Source organism: Chamaea fasciata, unplaced genomic scaffold (genome assembly GCF_029207755.1).
Source record: "Chamaea fasciata isolate MVZ Bird 193981 ecotype frontalis unplaced genomic scaffold, bChaFas1.0.hap1 SCAF_3, whole genome shotgun sequence".
Taxonomy (NCBI): Eukaryota; Metazoa; Chordata; class Aves; order Passeriformes; family Sylviidae; genus Chamaea; species Chamaea fasciata.
Window position 1 is genome coordinate 17,074,056 of NW_027094088.1, and position 20,113 is coordinate 17,094,168.

The 20,113-nt window shown below is 37.9% G+C and overlaps 1 protein-coding gene across 6 annotated transcripts in view; it reads left to right on the plus strand.

Annotated features, from left to right (window-relative positions):
• Positions 1-20,113, plus strand: part of ENAH (ENAH actin regulator) — a 90,616-nt gene that overhangs the window by 30,229 nt on the left and 40,274 nt on the right. For all 6 annotated transcript variants that reach the window (XM_066178172.1, XM_066178173.1, XM_066178176.1 and 3 more), the window contains exons 2-3: positions 14,585-14,750; positions 16,153-16,330. In XM_066178172.1, the coding sequence (XP_066034269.1) occupies positions 14,585-14,750; positions 16,153-16,330 (344 nt within the window). The remainder of the gene's footprint in view (positions 1-14,584; positions 14,751-16,152; positions 16,331-20,113) is intronic.

Genomic DNA, 20,113 nt, shown 5'->3' on the forward strand with positions numbered 1-20,113 from the left:
TGGAAGTATTCTTGAGTTAAAAACAAAAATCTCCCATCAACACACCAGAAGAACCCAAAACAAAACAAAACCAGAAAAACCCCACCCAAGCTGCCTCAAAAGTCTTTGTTTGCAAGCAGACCTGAAGGCTCTGGTTAGAGAGTAGGAATCCCAAAGCTTCTGTAAAGAGGGAAGATGCAGAACACTCCCTGTGCGGATTAAAGATTAAACCTCGGAGCATAGCTGTTAAAAGAGTGTCGTGACACTGGAAAAACCCGACTTAGTAGTACGGGCTGTAAAAAGCAGTCAAATGTTCTCTGACATGAAGCACAAGTTATCTTAGCACTGAAATGAGTGCGAGAGACAGTAACATCACAAAATGCTGGTTAAAACAAGGCGAGGTGGCCTGGGAAAGGTGGTTTGTAAAACGGAGCTGTAGCTGGAGAGGGATGATAATACAGTGGTTGGAGTGTTGATCTAGAGCAATGAAAGGCACGTTCCATTTGGAGCCCGGCAACAGCCATCTTGTACAATGAGAGAGGCCCCTGGGATGCCAGCTGGATTGTGCTGCCTTTATGCGTTAAAATAGCGTTTTCCGATAATTACTGCTGGATTAGCTGAACCAGTGAAAATCCCTGTTCAGATAAAGCTTTCTGGCACTTGCAGCTAGCGCAAACCTAAACAATGGATATGCTGATAAGGAGTCTTAATTTTCTAGTGTGAGCAAAATTGTTCTTCAGCTCACCTTTGCGTTGTAGTTTCTCCTCTAAATAATTTATTAGGGCAAATAATCAAGGAATGTATAACTCTGCTTTTAAATACTCTTTCCCCAGTTGGAGTTTACAAGTCTTTTTTTCATTTGGAATGTATAGTGATTAGTGTAGGCCTCTACCTTTTTATTCCTCTGATGTATTTTTAATACTTAAAACCACAGAATAAAATCCTTAACTGGCTAGAGCTGCTGTTCTGTTTGGGCTGTTTGTATTCCTACTTTCTAGATTGAATTTCTAATTTCAGTTTAATGAGAATTTCTTCCTTATCTGTAACGATTCACTGAATAAACTTGGGTAAGAAAAGATAAGCAGTAAAATTAAGTACAAAGTAATACTATTTTCAGTTTAAGTACTGGGCTCTTGGGGGTGGTAAGGTGTAGTCAGTTGTGCTCCTTGAAAAGGAGGAAATAGAATAGCTGACATCCAATTCTAACTAATATTAGAAGAAAATATCTAAACATATCTTCCAGTTTTGATAGTAATGTAATAAATGTCCTCTTGCTAGATCAGGGTTTTTTTGGATCTAATTGCTATTTTGAAAACTTTATTTTCCTGTTTTTCTAGTAAAGGAAGCCAGCAACTACTTTTGTCCTTGCCCTAAAGGAAAAAAAAATATTTTTATCAGAACTTTAAGGGACTTCCCGACCTGGTAATACCATTGGATATAAAGGACTTACACAGTGGATTTTTTTTTGTAAAGTAATGCATTATGTGTACAACATAATATATGAAAATATAAGAATCTGTATACTTTTTTCTTCTGAGTGAAGAAGAAAATGTTTTAATCAAATCCTGGCTGTTCGGGAGTCAAGTGTTGTGCCCAAGTACAGATGGAAATTCACATGCAGAGGTTTTGGATTTGTTGAGTAATTATTTGTATTTGTTCATGCAGATATACATGAAAGTGTGATTTGTCATGTCTGGGAAAGTTTAAAATGAAAGGACTCTTGGGAAATACAATCTCCTTTTGCTATCACCAGTAGATGTGATGCAATTTGTTGTAAAACTTGGGGGTAAAGGTAGGTGGTATTTTAATGGAACAGAACATGGATATGTCCCTGTTACTGTAGATCCTACTGTTTAACAGATTAGCATATTGTCCTGTTTCCAGCCGGGACACGCATTTAAGATTAGTGTAAATGTGAAAGAGAGTTGCCTTTCGAGTCTTAAAATCGAGGTTTTGTCTCTAAACATGAGCATTTGCAAAGCAAAGGGAACAACTGGAGAGACAGCTGAACTGCTTAAAAATTGGGAGCAGGAAAGCAAGGCAAACACAGTTTCTCACTGTTTAACTTGGTAACTGTTTTTCTGGTGTGAAGGCAGATCTCAGTGACAACATTTAAGAAGCTAACAAGCAAAGCATCCTAAAATGGGGGAAACAAAGTATTGCAGTCTGAAGCAATAATTTCTTTGCCAAGAGGTTTGAAATGCTAGAGGAGCTGCTCTCTAGAAGAAAAACCAGTGTGTAAATCATGATGAAGATGTTGATCAATATGGTAACTTTAATGACCTTGCATAATAATTTATTCATTTTTTCCTTGTGGGTGTTGTCTGCTCTGGAGTGAGAATCCTATTTCTTTTTTTGACTGTAACAATTTTGGTAGAGTTTTGATACAGACCTTTTTCAGAGAGGCAAGGTATGTTGAGAAATAGTTTTTGGTGTTACTCATTGAGATGATGGTGCAAATGCCCATTTGTGCTGGCTGCTCTGTGTGGGTAAAACTCCTCCAAACAAGTGTTTCAAGCACACATCTGTGTTGATACACTTCTGTTCAAGGGCTGTGTGCTTACTGCCACTGCACTCTAGCTGCTTAATTTTTATTGCAAGAGATGCTTGAAATAGCTGACATTGTGGGAAAATCAAACAGCTTCTACTCAGTGTTTCATGGTGCATCTAGATCATCCAAATTTCTAGGACAGAATGTTAGATGTAATGAATGCACAAATGTTAATGTTAATTATTAACTAGATTGAATTAGTTACTGCAGTCGTCTGTTGGTGTTCAAAGTTAAAAGTGGGTCACTGAGTCTCAAAATACTTTTGCAATGAATTCTAGCATTGATTTTCCAATTTCTTCTTGTGCTGGTCTTTGCCTGCTAGTCTGGAAAGGACGAGTAGAGCACTTCAAGCCTTTTGCTTGTACAGGTAACAGTTACTGTACAAGTAACCTGTCCCTTCTGTTAGAATTACAGTAGCACATACATGACAGGACAGATTCCTCTGAATCCCTCTGCCAGCTCCAGAAAAAGGATTTGATTTATAAATAAATGTATAAATAGTGGTAGAATTTTTAGATTATATTACCTTTACCACCTTGTTATTATCAAAGTCATTAACTGATGAAACCAAGATTCAGACTTTGGGAAATGCAGAGTTTTTTACTGTTAGTTGTGACGTAGCGCTGTTTAAGGATATTTAGAGGAAAAACTGATCACAGGTTTGAGTGATTATAGGTTAATTTAAGGTGTATTTAGTAGAAGAGTGTATGCAATTGAGAATATACCTAAGGAACTAGATTTTAATGACAAGCCTTAGTACCTTGAGGGAAGTGTATTAGTAAGCATTGCTGGAAGAAGGGAGGAATTTGGGGACTGCTGTATGAGTTTCAATCAGGAATTTCTTCAAGTTAGAGGTTAGTCTTAACTGACTTGCAGTCATACTTGGAAGAAGAGCTACTGAAGTAGCTGTGTGAGTAGCCACTTCAGGAAGGATATTACTAATATATAGGAGGAGTGAAAAAATTGTAGCTTAAGAAATGATATTGAGAGATAAAATGATGTGGGAAAGAAATCAGAGTTATTCAAAATAAGACTGACTTAGCCTTGCCAAAAAGTAATTTGGATCACGGAAGAGGAAAGTGCAAGAAAAATGTGCTGTTCTGTGGGTAAATGCAGTAGTTTGGCACGAAAATTGAATTCATATTTCAATATAGGTGATAACATCGACTGCATTCAATGGCAAATGTAAATAACCCATAATTGAAATGAAAGCAGAATGCTTCCAGATTGTGTGAACTTGATGATAGTAACCTCTCCTTGATTTGTGAAATTTCTATGTGGAAACCTGTGCTCAAAGAGGAGAGCAGAGCTCTACTGTAGAGAGGCATTTAAGTGGAAATTTAGTATTCCTTTGTTTTACACATTATCATAAATGTCTCTACTGAATGCTCAACTTAAGACTGCTCATTAGATTTTCCTGTACAAGGAAGCAGTTGTAACTGGGGTAATTTTTACACATCAGTGTTTGCTTACTACACCGTGACAGGTCTTGGGTTGCTTAAGAATTCATTTGTTTCAAGCAGCTTGAATAAGGCCCAGAACTTTGCCTTATCCTGGTGCCCTCGGAAATGAGGACAGGATTGTCAAGAGCTCTGTTTATATTTGAAGTATTTTGTAGTACAGACTTGTTAAGAGATGTCAGAAATTCATGAATCAATCTTGTGTTTTGTTGGGAGGAGTGTGAAAGAAATAAGGCTTATTGCGTATTATTAAATATTTAGACATTTATTTGGTAGTGCACATCAGTGATATAAATACTATGTTGTTTATTTAAACCTCTTACTTTTAGACTTTGAATGTTAGAACTACCAACAATCTTTAAGATCTTCATTTAAAGGCTACAGAAGGAGAGGCTGCTTGAAACTTCAAGTGTGAAATGCATGTTGTTATTTTTGGGAAGAGCATTCCAATAAAATGAGGTGCTAAGGCAGAAATCGTCATAAATAAGGTACTTATATATCTGCAATTCAGTGGGGTGTTCTCAAAGAATTTTATTTCTTCTAGAGCCACACACTGTCCTAGTCAAGGTGGGAGTTCTTGGGGTTCATCTGCTCCCATCACCTTGGCAGGGTTGAATTTTGAAGTCTCAAAGGTTGGAGATTCCACCGCTCCTCTGGGCAGCCTCTCCCAGTATTTCACTGATTTCTTGGTGCAACTTTTCCTTGCCTGGTTAAAAGCTCCTTTTCTGCACTTTTTGATTATCTCTTACCTTTCCGTAGTGCACTTCTGAGAAGATTGTGACTCTTGTTCCCTGTAATTCCCTGTTGAGTAGTTGAGAGTGGCCATTATGTTCCTGCCTTAGCTGGAGGCTGAACAAGCACAGCTGTGAAGCCGCTCCTGGTACATCTTTTCCTCTAGCCCCATTAATGGTTTTCTCTTTGATTTGCTCCAATTTGTCAAAGTCTTTCTTTTCACTGGGAAGCCCAAAACTGGGCACAATGTGCCAGATGCAGTCTGAATAGAGGGGATAATCATTTTCTACATGATTGAGGTTATTTTTGTCCCACGTGCAAGTTTTAGCCCTTGCCTCCAGATTTCTTGAGGTTTCTGTCACCTGACTTCTCCAGCCTGCTGAGAAACCTCTGAACAGCAGCTCTGCTGTCCAGCACACCAGTCTACCCCAGTTTACAGAAACGCATCCACAGACTTGCTGAAGTTTCATTACATCCCATTTTCCTAGTGATCGACAAGCATTAAACAGCATCCTAGCTGGTATTGACCCCCCTGAGAAATGCACCAGTAACGGCTTACCAGGTAGATGTCAAACTGTTCCCTGCAACCCTTTGGGCCTCTGGCTCCCCAAACCTTGTTTCTTGTTCTGTTGGAGGATGGCCATGACATTTGTCTTTTTCAGGCTGTCAGGAAGTTATTTTGATCACCCCATAAAGCTGTTAGAGTGACCTCATGGTGTCACCACACGGTACCTTCACCTGTGTTGGGTGCATACTGTTTGGTTTGATGGATTCTGTGTCCAGTTCATCCAACGGGAGCCCCTCACTTTATTTCCCTCTAATGCAATACTCATGCAGACCTGGAAACTCTGGGAACAAAACTTGGTTTTGAGACCAAGGCAATTAAATGTAGCCTTTTCTTGTACTTTGCTGCTCACATTTTCATGATAAAGCCATAAAACCATAGAAGGTTTGGGTTGGAAGGGACCTTAAACATCACCCAGTTCCAACCCCTGTGCCATGGGGCAGGGACACTTTCTACTCGACCAGGTTCCTCAGAGCCCTATCCAACCTGGCCTAGTTTTCTCATTCGTGTCAACGTCAACCTGGTGTTTAAAAACAAGTGCTGAATTAACAAAATATGGTGGTGGGTTTTGTAAAAACACTGCTCTCTTGCTGTTCCAAGAGGAATTGGGCAGTGGCTATCTGAAAGTAAAATGAGTTACATGATCTGTGGTGCTGGTAATGTACTGATGGATTCTGTTGCAGCGTGTTCGGGAACTCGGATTGCCTGGGGAATCTGGGCTCTGAAAGCTGTGATTTGTACCATGTGTTGAAAGCTTAGGAAATACCAGAAGAAGGTCACTTTTTGTTAAAATATGTATAGAACATAGGAAATGTATGTATGTTAAGTGGTTTTTCACAGGAAGTCATCAGCTGTCAGTCTTGGAGATGATGTTTTTCATGCCTACTTAAAAAGGCTTTCCACAGTATGTTGGGCTCAGATTCATGGAATCACAGCAGAGAAAGCAGCAAGCCCTCGAGAAATAGACTATTTGTAGGAAAGAACTACTGTGTCTGGCTAGCTTTTGGTCCTGGCCTTTAAAGACCTTCAGGTTAAAAGCTTTGAACTTTTCAATCTCTGATGATTGTTCTTATTTGGTAAAGATACTGATTCTATGGTTGATAGCATTGTTCAATTACAGGGTACCTTGGTCCTTCCAGATTGGTTCATCCCCAGATATTGCTGTAGAGATTTTTTTCCATTAGCTTTGACAACAGAGACAAAACAAGAAATTGATTTTTGATAAAAATCTGTCTTGAGATAGGTAAAAGAGCATGGTAGGAATCTTCTGCTCCTCTTTTACTTTTGAGTAAAATCAGTACCCAGACAAAATTAGCCTTTACTGGGGCCAAACCTTTGGCTTGTGATGGTACTGTATTGAATCTGCTTTGAGGAAATGGAATCTGCTTCAATTACTGCATGGATTCTGCACAGTCTTTTAGCATAAGCAAAATAGTAAATGCCCTGAAGAAATATGTTTGAAGAATCAGTGGAAAAGTGGATTTGATTGTAACAATGTAATATTTTCAGGAAAAAATCAGGATAAATTACCGAAGATGCCATGTCTAAGGGGAAACACCCCTGTATAAGAGGATAAAAGAAAACGAGAATATGGATGAGTGCATGGAGCAAGCATAAACGGAATTATCTTATTTCATGGTTCTGTGGAGTCTAAATGCAGGACTTGATTCTACCAGTATAAAAATAATGGCTAGAAAGATTTCCCCTGTCAGTGTAAATGTGTTATAACGAAATTGTTGGCCTCTGTGTAGTCCTGATTTTTTTTTTCAAAACATCTGTTGGAAACATTTATTGAGAAAAAATATCTTCATGATTCTCTGTGGGATGAAAAGATCTAGAAAATAGTGGAAGAAAGTGGGAAAATGTTGCTCTTGTCTCTTGCAGGCTGTTTCATTGAAAATCTTACCTCCAAGCTAAAATAATGAAGGCTTCTAATAAAGAATTTCCATGAAGTTATCACTAGTTTGCATACAAGGCAAGGACCAAATCTCTGTATAAAATTCTAGCATATTCATATTCTTCTCTGTCTCAAGCTTGGAATGATGGATGATAAAAGTTCAGAGTTCTATACTTTTTAAAGGAACAAGGTAGCAAATGATTGTTCCTTCTGTCTGCTGAAGGAATTGCTTAAAAAACACCCTACCTTTGTGTATGAAAGGATTTTAGTGTCTGTTTCTCTTAAAAAACTGGTATCTGGTTTTGGGTAATTACACAGTCTATTTAAACTGAGATTTGAGAAGTGAAGTATCTTAATATCATCTTCGGTTGGACTTCAGAGAGTATTTATGAATTTAAGGGTAGATAAATTTAGTCACATATGTATATTTTATTAATACTACATTACATTATTGCATATACAGTTAGCCATTGTTAATACAACTAGTTCCATGCTATTCAATATCCATGGTTTTCAGTCTGCTGTTCTTAATTCCTATTAATACTTCTGGGTTTTTTAAGGTTTGCCTCTGTAGTGTCAATGTTTATTGGTTTGACTTGTCGTATTCTCTCCTAGATCTTCCTGATTTCCTTTGACAGAATAGGTGAATTTTTATGTGAACCAGTGTATGACAAATCTAGAGACAATATTGAATGGCCAACACAAAATTGCTTTGTCCATTGCATGAAATATGGCATGTGAAACGTTTGGGTAAAGAAAATTTCTTTGGATTTTAAATTGGAAATTCTGTGTGAAAAGTGGGCTTTCACTTGACATCAGCCTGCTGTTCTAAATAATTTCTCTTTCTGCCTGAATGTCCTGCCATGATTTCTTTCAGCTGTTTGATATTCACCTGCTGGAGTGGAACAAGCTACAAATGCAAAATCATCAAGGAGCAGATTTATAGCAACATGAGAAATTTATAAGAATTTTCTGGCTTCAAGAGCAGACTTCTCCTAAATTAATGTTAAATGCTTTTATACACAAGATGAAAACCAATTTTCTTTTGGTAGAAGGTGCTCACTGAGCAAAGAAAGTTTGTCCCCAGCAAACTGTACCAACTAAAACTCTGGAGGGTTGCAGAATCCTGTGCCAAAAGCAAAGCACCTTTCCTTTGCCAACTATTAATTCCAATGATTCAGTTTCCCCTGCTTCTCAGCAGTACTAGTTTTATTTCTAGTTGGGACTTTTCCATGCAGGATTTTCTGCTGGTTTCTGATGTTGCAGCTAATCTGTATTCTGAGTAATTCATGAGAAGAAAAAGTGGGAGAGATGAATGAATCTCTTGGTTATCAGAGACGGAAAAGTGGGAGAGATGAATGAATCTCTCAGTTATCAATCAAAAGTTTTCTAGGCACAGGCAAGTATAGGAGAGCTGTTAGTGAAGCAATCTGGGATTTCTCCCTCTGCTTTCACCTCCTGTTTTAACAGCCACTCTTGTTTGAGTTGGATCTGCTGGAAGGAATCAACAAGGACTCTTGTCCTGTGGGGGATTGTAGTGTCTGAAGAAGAATCCACATGGAAACAGGTCACATTAATCAGCTGCTCCTAACTGAGTCTTATTTTAAAACCTAAATAGCAAGTAAATTCCATACTGGCTGAAGTGTTGGAGTGGGCAAGCTGCATCATTTGAAGTTGGGTACAAGTGGCACAGCACATCTAGCACATCTTGATTCCTTCTGCTGTACCAAACATGTGATGTTCCCTTACCAGCAGCATGTTTAACTGGCTTTTAGTAATGCAGGGAAAGTTGAGATTCTTACTTTTCAGCTGAGGATGTGTTAGAGAAACTTAACTTATTGAACTTACTGAACTACTGTGTTAACCTCTGCAGAGTCCTAATGGTTTATATTTTTCCATGATGTCCTGTTGATGGTGTGGATGTCTTGCTGGCAGGAGGAGGTGGTAATTGTTATACTCAGCCTCCTCTGAGATGTCCTTCTGGCTGAAGTGCTAAAGTTCAAGAAATGAATAAAAGTAAAGCGGCTGACTATGAGTTAAAACCTAAAGTAACCCAAAGTTCTTCCCGTCTCCTCACTCACATCAGCCCTGTCAAGAAATCCAAGCTCCTTCCCCTACTCCCAAAAATAAATATTAAGCTATGTAATTGAGTTCAGTCTGGAGCATATTTGAGGGCACAGGAAACATTTCTGTGTCAACTTCAAGATGCTAAGAAGGAGCTTAACTGTTAAGCCAGATGAGCAACTTAGAATACACAGCAACTTTGTCTACAGTGTCTGTTTTAGTTAATAGAAAGTAGTGGTACAGTATATGTGGGATTTTGTTTTGATTTTGGTTGGCTTTCACTTTGAAAGGGCAAAACAGAGAATACACATTTTCACTGTGTTGTGCCAGTTGGGGTTCAGGAACAAGCAGGAAAAATTACCTTGCAAAACACCACCGCTAAGTTACAGAACTTCATGTCTGGACCAGCATTTAGCTACTTTTAAAAAAAAGTGTATTTTTAAGATATCAGAATTGGAAATGTTTAGAGTTTCTTTCTAGCTTTGTGCCACATGGTTTGAAAATCCTAAACAGGCGTTTGATGAATCAGTGTCTCTTTCCATTCCTTCTGCCCTGCAAAGACTGCACATTTTAAGAACATGTTGTTATGTCTCTGTAAATTGAGAACATAGCAGGGAGAAAAAAAAAAAAGCCTGAATCACCAGAAGCAGTGGTAATGGGACATAATTTTTCAAACCCCTTATTGTTACATTGCTGACAAAAATACCAAAGGTTGAGCATCAGAGCAATCACAGCTTTTCCTTGCTTTTGTTAGTGTATTTAAATGATCTTTTCTGTGGCTGCAATTGTGCTGTGTTTCATATGAGTTTGATCCTTGAATTATGTTTATCCTTTTTAGTTCTTGAGAGAGGAAAACCAAGCATCCACTTCTCGTAGAGAGGAAAAAAAAAAAAAGAAATAAGGCTTAGGTCAGCAGACTGGATTGGTGTCACTGTGCATTGAGCTTAAGAACTTGGGATGTGAAAGAATGAACACATTCCATCTGGGCGAAAGAATGATGTCTGCTAGGGTTCAGTTTGCTATGGTTTTTGAGCTTTTTGTATGATCTCATCACTGGAGGAGGAAAGTATATTCTCCCATAAGAATAATCTTATACTTATGATTCATTACTACTGTGGTTTTTTGTGTGAGCCTTTTGAGTGCCAGACCTCCCCCCACTCTTCCACCCCAAATAAAAACCAGCCACCCTGTCGTTGGCTTTATATGGTATTGCTGTAGGTGGACTCAACCAGAATAATGGCTGGCTTTAACAATCAGAGCCTTACATCTTTGTCTGGAGAATAACTCCTCCTAACATATATTTATCCAGCTATTTGTCAAGCTTTACATTTTGGGAAGAGAGCTTTGTACACTTTGTCTCCTAAGGTTTGGTAAGCACTTTTTTGCATGAATGTTCCCTTGTATGACTTTTCTGTTTTCTGCAAATAATTTCATATACTAAGTTTAGTAAGTTTACTTGGGAACATTGGATTTCTCAGGTTTTCTTTGTTAATATTTCACTGTAGTTCCCCAATGCACTGCCCTAATAATTTAGCAAACAGTTCTTGGAGCAGCTGTGCATTTTGGCAGTAGCATGTGAAGCTGGAGATGCTCAATCTCCCACATCCCCTAATCAACTCACATATTGAAAAGGTGCAGGCTAATCCAAGTCTAATGGTTTCTGGAACCATTACACCCCACCAGGAAGAGGAAAATTTGTAGATAGGCAAGTAAACCCAATAGGATGCTTTTGAAGGCCTAATGACATGGCAAGGAGATGAAGACCCTTTTGCTTTCTCTTCCAACATAACTGGAGACAATTTGTTTATTTGCCACCAGTGTAAGGTAAAAAATCTGCATTTGTGATCAGACCAGAGTGATTCTGGTGTAGTGAACGAAGGAAGCCACCCTAGCACAGGTCATGAAAAGGACACACGTGTTACAGCAAACCCTGAGGACTGTAAAGAGCTCATGTATAAATACGGAGATGGGTGAAGATCTGTTTCCTAGTAAAAGTACAGCAGGGAAGTGTCATAAGTGTGAAAAGCAAGAAATACAATAAATGATACCATTCTGGCTCACTTGACTCTTGTTCATTTACACTGAAGTTTAAGTTTATACATTGTTTATTACAAATATATTTGTAGAACACAAGAGACTGGTTCAGGTATATGCTAAAGTCAGAATTTTCCTAGAAAAAGGTGGATCTTCAGAAGAAAACCTAAACCTTATTTTTCATTAGACCTGTCAGAGCTGGTCATGAGCTAACAGTGTGAATTTTTGATTTGGTGTAGCCCTTTGAAGTTAGTGGATTTCTAGTATGCATTTTTTTAGGGGAGGGTTGATACTTAAGTATTTTATGGTGTCTAATTATAATATACAATATACTATATTTAGATGCTAAACTATTAACTTCTGCCATTGAAGAGCAGAACTAAAGATTCTTTTCACTAAAGCTCATGCCTCCAAGCTTTTCTTCAAAAGGAAGTTTAATCACTGTAGAGAACTTACTACTAAGAGAGAGTAATTGAATAAATCTCCCCTTCACCTACTGATGTACCATTATTGAACCCTGGAAATAGGCTAGCGTCCTGTGATGGTTTAATTTCTTTCTCATAGGGATCTTTTCTTTCTTTCATTTTTCCATCTTACTCTTGCAGTCTGATAAACAAGGTGCTGTGTGTTGGGAACTGTTGGCAGGAGGGGAGTATGTCACCTTCAGATTGATACCTGGATATGAAAATTACAGACCTGGAACACTGAAATTTTAGTCATAACATTTATATGAAATGAAGGCAGAAGGTTTATTGTGTAGTAATTGAAAAGGTCAGCTGGAAATTGTTTGTATTTGTCACTTTTAAAAGTTTGTGAATCATCTCATATTTTTATATGAATAATTCCCTGTTATGAAAATGGTTTTATTTTAAATGGAGCATGAAGTACTTGAGATCTAGACTTGGTTAATACTTCCAGTTATAAGACATGGCCTGAGAAGTGGAACTAAAAATAGTTTAGCAGTTGTTAAGAAAAGCTAGAAATTCAATTCAAGGTCATCTTATTTGCACTTGTGAAGACTGCCACTTGAATACCAAACAGTTCTAAAATGAATAGTTTTTTCTTCTTCCTTTATTTTTTTGGTATGTCAAATAAAATCATGTAAAAAGTTTTATAAACTTAGGCTGAATAGGAGCACCTGAAATTTGATGGTCTGTCCTATTAATTAAGTCTTCAGCTCACTGTACCATTACTCAGTCACTCTGTGGTTCTGCCTTTGTTGTAATTGGAACATATTAGCTTAGAATCATAGTCTTAATTTTTAATAGAATCTTTTTTATTAAAGCTGTCTGGCACATGACTGAGTAGACGTTACTTTCTTGGCAAGAACTCTGTGAACCACATGGCTCTGCTTCCAAATCAGTATCTAGGTCCTGTCACCTATGGTTTATCATGCTTGTGATTGATCCAAATTGAAATATAGGAAAAATTTATTATGGGTTTAGAAGTTTTCCAAGTTTACTGTCAAGCATTTTAGAAAAACCACTAGTGTTTGTCATGTACTTTGTGAACAGTACAGAATGTTTCTAGGTTTGAACTTTAGGATGTATGCCAAAATATCTAAAAATAAAGAAATCCAGTAGGTTCTTGCACTGTCCTCTTCTCAAGTGAAGGAACCATATTTCACTGTGGCATATATTTAATGGGACTGCAAAATGCCTAAAAGTTTTACCAAAATTTATTTTCTTTGCAGTTAATCTCTCTTCCTGGTTCAGATGTAGTCCTTCCAGTCTAAACTATAAATTATGCTTAGAAAAGAAGCACTTTAGTTATGTATATTATTGCTTTAAGATCCCTAATTGAGCTAGAAAAAGGGTGGTCTAATTAGAGGTTGTAATCCCATTCTGATCTGGTTGTTGAATAGGTGATGGGATTAGAACACGTGCCTTTTTAAAATTTGGAACCTATTTCCTCATTTGGTCATGAATCTCCCACGTGCATGAGACATGATCTCAGTATTCTGTCTTCTCCATGAGCCTTGAAAAGCATCCCAGTGTTGAGCACTTTTCTAATTGTTAGAATACCATGGAAAGTGTGATAGAAATTGACTCTGTTTTCTCAAAAATGTTGGTATTGAAAGTTAACTAAACAGCTGGATGCACTTCAGAATTTTCTTGTGTTGGGAGATGTGAATAAGATACTGGGAAATTCAGCATGGTCTTCGGGGAAAAAAAACCCCAACAAACACACACACCCCTTTTTAAACCAACCAACCAATAAAAACCACAAAAAAACCCCAAGACGGATGGGTGGGGGAGACATCCTTTCCCTCTTTCATAAAATATGAAGAAATACTCCTTTACTTTCCTATGAAGGATGCATGATTCTTCAGCCTTCTCAGTTTTCCAAATGGCAGGCACATTCCTTGCAAGCCAGGCATCATGTGCTGTCTATAATGTTGGATGTGCTGGAGTGGTATGTTCAGAGAATCTGACTTACTGATAAGAAATCATTCCTTTCTATTTTTATTTCCTGTCTGCATCTGGACATTTCCCGCAAAGACAACCTGCATGGTGTCACCCTTTCCTCTCCTAATAAATAGTCTGTTTCTGGTATGGTCTCATTTCATGTGTTTCTTATATGATGACATTCATGTTATGCTCCTTTTTAACTTCAGGCTGTAGCTCAGCTTCCAGATGACTAGCATAATCAGGATTAGCTACTGCTGGCAATCTTTCGTTGAATTTGCGCTTTTGGTGATCAGTAGAACCTTTTCTGAGAGAGAAAATGTTACGTCTGGGCGTTAACTGCTATAACATGTATTAAAACCAAAGTGCATTTCATTTATGAGCTGGTGAAGTTTTTGTGCTGCACTTTATTTTGTGTAATTGTTTTCTTCTCTCTATGTTAAAAGGTGCAAGGGCCTTCCAATTCTTATCTCTTGCAGAAGTAATTTCCACTGAGAAGTGTAGATTGTATGAAGCCAGTGCAACTCCAGATTCTTTGGTCTTTGCAGAAAGCTTTGTATGTGGTTATGGCATTTAATTAAAGTTCATGGCTGGTGGTGGGGAAAAAGGAGGGGAAAAAACCTGTAAGGGAGGAAAAGTGCAAAAAGAAGTAGTGAATACCTTCTTGATCTCTTTTATTAGTTGTTAGGCCTGTCTGTCTGGACCACAGCTTTTCAGAATGAGCACGTGTCAGCAAGATGTCAGAGTCCTGGTGGTTTTGTATTCAGAAAGGTGGAGGTTTCAGCAAGTTGCAAGGAGTATTGCTTTAACATTTTGCGTTTTAAAAAGTTAACCAGAAAGATGATGCTTTGCCACAAGTAATTTTATTTTCTCCTCCACTTTGTATATTAACAGTGAACAGAGTATCTGCCAAGCACGAGCTGCTGTAATGGTCTACGATGATGCCAATAAGAAATGGGTACCAGCTGGTGGATCAACTGGATTCAGCAGAGTTCACATATATCATCACACAGGCAACAACACATTCAGAGTAGTGGGCAGGAAGATTCAGGATCATCAGGTGAGGAAACCTCTGAAAATTTAGAATATTAAGTCTTCAGCAAAATTATGGGACCAATAAAAAAACCAACTTTTTTTCACTGAAGTAGCAGAACTTTTATTGCCTTTTCCCTGTGAACTAAGCACTTTGCATACCCCCAAGGCAATAGTCCTTTTGCCATTCCTTCCTACAGATATCTATTTATAAAGGCTAGTGGTGTACACAGAAGTCATCTGGTTCTTTTTAAGGCAAAGTGGCAATCTGAAAGCTTTTCTCCCCCACTCTACACTGTGAGCTGCAGCCTGTGTAGACACCAGCACTTCTTTTAGCTCTTCCTATCTCATGAAAATTTGGATGCATGATGTCTCATTTCCCCAGATCATTTTGTTCAAAAAACCTTCTGATATTTGGTAATGCTGCTCATCTACCACTTTAAGTGACTGTGAGAAGGGAGTAACAGGGATTACATTTTAATTTCCTTGATGAAGTTACTGGATCATGATTAAATGGCAAATTAGCACTCTGTAAATGTGCTTTGCCATATGATACTTGCGATGGGGTTAAAAACCTAATCTTTTGCTTGAGGAAAGCTTCTTATATTTGTTTCGTTCCCTCCCAGTATTTCATAGAATACTTTTGGTCTGTTCTTGGTCATTTTCCACACACCTGAAGGCACAGCTGGTAATCTCCAGTGTGATTTGTTGTTAAACGCTTACTCCAAGTAATAAATAGTCTCTGTGCATTCATCTGAGAGCAAACCCCCTCTGAGAGGATTTTTTCCTCACATTATTCAGCAGAAAAAGGTGAGAGGATATAGTTGTCCAAGTGCAATGATGATCCTCTAAGTGGATGGCTTGTACTAAATGGTTGCCCTAAATAGCTCAAATTTATCATCTTTTGTGTGAGCCATAACAATCTTGCAAAATGATACCCTGTGATCCATGGTACAAATCCAGTAAACTGCTGCTGAAAGCCCTGCAAGCCAAAGAGCAGCAGCCATAGGGAGAGGGTGATGACTTGGTTGAAAAAGAAACCTAACAAATAGTGAAATTCATGGGAAGATGAGTTTCTGAATTTCAGATGTGTATTTCACATCAAGTAGTCTGCTGCTGGAAGTTAGAGCTGTTGATGTCACTACACTGCTGTTAGGAAACATCGCTGCATCTTTTGAAGTGAGAGCACTTAAGCTACAAAAGTTGATATAAAATATCTCATTAGTCCTCTTGTGTATTCCCATCACTGATTACAGACAGAGTTGGAATTAAAATTGAAATGGTTTTGTGCTTTCAGCATTGTGTTTCACAGATTATGGGTCATGAATTAAACCATGTGGTGGAGGAATAAAATCTACACAAAGCTGAAACTTCTGATGGAACGGCCATTTTAAACATAAGTAATTTTTTTTTTTTTTAAATGATTATAGGTGGTAATAAATTGTGCCATTCCAAAAGGGCTGAAGTACAATCAGGCTACACAGACCTTCCACCAGTGGCGTGATGCTAGGCAGGTGTATGGTCTGAATTTTGGCAGCAAAGAAGATGCCAATGTCTTCGCAAGTGCCATGATGCATGCCTTAGAAGTATTGAATTCACAGGAAGCTGGTAAGAGTCTCTTCACTATTTTTTTCTCCTAAGATTGCTCAAGTACAGAAAAATTCAAATGTTTATGCATAAAAGTCTGTAAGTCTTGTTTCTAATCATGATTAAGCCTCTAGGTGTTTTAATTATTAGGGTGTTTTGTCTAACTAATTACTGCTTCTTAACAGTGCTTCTCAACTCAACTGGCATCCCTGTAATTGCAATTCCTAGCAAGTAAATCAATTTTCATGTTTCTGTATTAGATACAGAAACTGCTGGCTTTGCCTTTTTTTTAAGGAAGCAAAACAAAAAGACCTGCCCAAGGAGCATGTACCTTGTAACGAGGATACTTTCAGGATTTCTAGAGACATCCAGGTTCCTACTGTGTGTTGGTATTTTTGCTTCTCACTGATTTCTGGTTTATTATAAAAATGTGAAGTTTTTTTTCCTTCAAAATTTGGAATTCAGGTAATCTTGTCTGGCAGTTCTTACCATATGGAGTTTTCTAGCTCAGAGACCTTGAATCCAGGGTTAACATTCTGATGAGCACATGTGATTTAGACATCAGGTCTATAATTTCTTTTGTTTGAAGACCAGGGTGACATAAGCTTTAAAACAGTGGTGAAAAAATTCTTGGCTTTCAGTCTTCCACTGATACCTGTAACATATTCTAGGTAGGCACTACAGGAAATTGATCAGTGTAACACTGTGACACACACGGAGGGAGTTTCTTTTAAAAGACTAGGAGTCTTTTGTGTTCTTGTAACCAAATAGAATTCTTTTGTCCTCATTAAACTTTAAAGATTGCCCGTGTAACAAGAGATAGTACTTGTGTGCCAGTTTTCTTTCTCTTGTGTAGAAGAGAGGCTGTAGATAACTATACTAGGGCTGTCTCAACTACAGCAAAAAAAGAGGATTTATCAAGTTGGTTTTTATTCTGGTAGTTGTTTCAAGATTTACCTTTTGAAACCAAGCTGTCTAAACTGTGGATGATACATTCTGCAGTGCTTATATTGTTACACAACATAGGAGGCCCAAATAGAAAAGGTAGCTAGAGTTAGGAGGTTTCTTTTTGCCTGCTAAAATAACCCAGGTGTGATTCCCAGTCTCCTACCTCTCAGCTGGGTGTTTTCTCTTCTAAATCCCTCAGTTCTGCTTTCCCTAAGCGTTACTCAGTTGTAAACTTTTCATGCATTCTGTTCATCACCTGTCTCCCAACCAACATTTGGGAACACATGAAGTGATGGTTTGTAGTTTTTTGATGAAGTGGCCTGATTGATGGTAATTGCCTCAGGTTTGAGGAGTTTAAGTTCTTTCCCATTACCTGTACTTAAAGAATTTGTTACGTGTTTCAGTGTGCGTATATACATATTCATATCTTCATAATTCAGTTTAACTCCTCAGAACACTAAACCTGAGCTCCTAGAGAGGCTGAAATGATGTAGGCAGGCATGGCATTGCTCATTTTTAGTTAGACAGTGTGTGCCCTTTTTTCATTTTGTGGCTTGTAATTTGTCTAAAGACTCCTTCTCTTGCTACTTTGGGCAAGGTGTTTGCGGGCTGCTGCATTATTATATTGTTCAGCAGTAGAAACTTAATTAAACAGAGATGGTACTTCAGTTTGTAAAGACTTGGCTAAAACGAAAATTTTATGACTGTAAAATTTCATAACTGCATATGGCTTATCACAGCCTGGTTGCTGACTGCAGTGCTGTTGTCCTCTGGTTTGTTCTCAACAATTTTGAGATGGACAAGAATTAAGCTTTGTAACTATGTTTGAAAGTGATTGAGTGTAACCTTTTTTGAATTCCACGATTGTCACTTTGTGTCTCCTTCTTGTGAATTTGATTTGGAAGCAGCAGGCACAAGTCAAAATGCATTAATTAGCTGCATCACAGGCTGATGGTGAGCACAGGGGATAATTGTTCTTCCCTGGCCCCTGTCAGCCAAGGGCTGTGGTGGTTTAAGATTAGCTGTCACCTGTGTCACACAGACAGAGAGGTGCTCTAGCTTCCATCAAGATGAAATAAAACCAAACCTTAACATTATCAGTGTTGTTTCAGCAGATGAGCAGTTTTGCACTGCTGCTTTAAAAAAAAAAAAAATTCCTAGTAAGGCACACAGAATTGCACTCTCAGCCTCATATCACTTCCAGACAATGTTTAAAGATAAATGTTCATAATGTTTCTGTGTTGGAGTACTGTCAACAAGCATTCCTAAGTTTTATCAGCTGGGAAGTTTGTCAGTGTATGATCTAGATATTACTTAATTTTTCTGACCTGTTCAGTGTAAGAAGTAAAAAAGATCAAGTATCTTTCTATATGTGCTGCTTCAGTAATGGAAATAGATTGATAAGTGGCTTGCAGTTTAGAAACAAACTAACTGTGCTCCTTGCTCAGAGTTCGGTGAATTTTGTTTCCCTGTAGTTGGTATAATTTTGTAAAAGTGCAGCTAGAAATGAATCCTTGGTGTTAGGTTTTTCCCCCCCAGCATCTTTGAAGTAGATGAATATTTACTTAGACAGGTCACTGGCTCTGAGGCTCTAATATTAGCTCTTTTAGGAAATGGATTGCAACTGTCTCCCTTCTATGAACAGATTACTTTTTCTGAAAAGGTGTTGGGAGGGTATGTGTCATAAAATAAACTTACACTTATATGTGATGATCAATACATGATGTATGGTTAGTTTTGTTTCATTTCTTTCAATGTATCTGCTTGCCTTTTAAAAATTTCTAACACATGCAGTCCTTGTTGGTATTTTGATGCTACTGCTTCAAAAATCTGTACTTGAAGATGACAACTTGTCTCTATTAGTTTAAATGAATTGTTGTGTTTCCTAGTGTATCCAAAATGGCATATAGAACCTCCAACTCAAATAAAATAAAGAAATCCTACATAGATAGCTTCCCTTTTATTCTCGAATTACATCCAGTTAAAGTTAGATTCTTGCAGTATCCTTATTTTCTGCTGTGCTTTCTCATTTTGGCTATTTCTTTTATTAGCTTGCTTATTTTATGTTGTATTTTATTCATAAAAGGAAAGCAGTTCTAATGTTAGCTGAGCATACTATTCAGAAATTCATAAAGCTGTAGATGAATTTTAAATTTCAAGCAAGGGTTCACAGAAATCTAAACGAGTTCTGAGGGATATTAAAGATTAAGTTGTGTACAACCTTTTGGTTTGCAAGTCAGCTGTTGGGTATGGCTCTCATTCTTTTTAAAATAAAATTAAATCATGGTCTCCTTCTCTTGCATATATTTGAAAAATGTCATTGATCTTTTAGTTGGCATCCTCAGCTGTTCTGCTGGCTGCTGGCAAAATTGGAGGTTGTTTAATTTAGGATCTCCCTCTAGTGGATCTGCTGGAGTTGAGGCACCTCTGAGCTCACAGGGACGGGCTTTTTGTCCTTCTGATGAGTTCAGAATGCAGAGTGAAAATCTCTGAAGCTAAGAGTAAAGGTTTTACTGCAAGTGGCAGCTTTCTGCTAAAAAAAACAGTGCAGGTTTGTCTCAAAGGACTCGGAAGCAATGGCTGCCTTATCAGTGAAACTGCTGCAAATGCTCTGCAGATTTAGGATTTTATCCTCCCCCTGAGTTATAGAACTGATCAAATCCTAACTTCTCAAATGGACTCTGTGTATTTAAATAAATATCAAAGTGGTTTAGCTCCATTCTTGTTGGAATGATTGCATTAGCAAACCCTATTTTCCTGCTGGCTAGCGGGGCAGATTGTAGGCAACCTTCAAATCCAGAAGAGAAGGAGAGGACTGCATTTTGTTGTGGAGTTTTAAAGAATTAAATTCTGCAG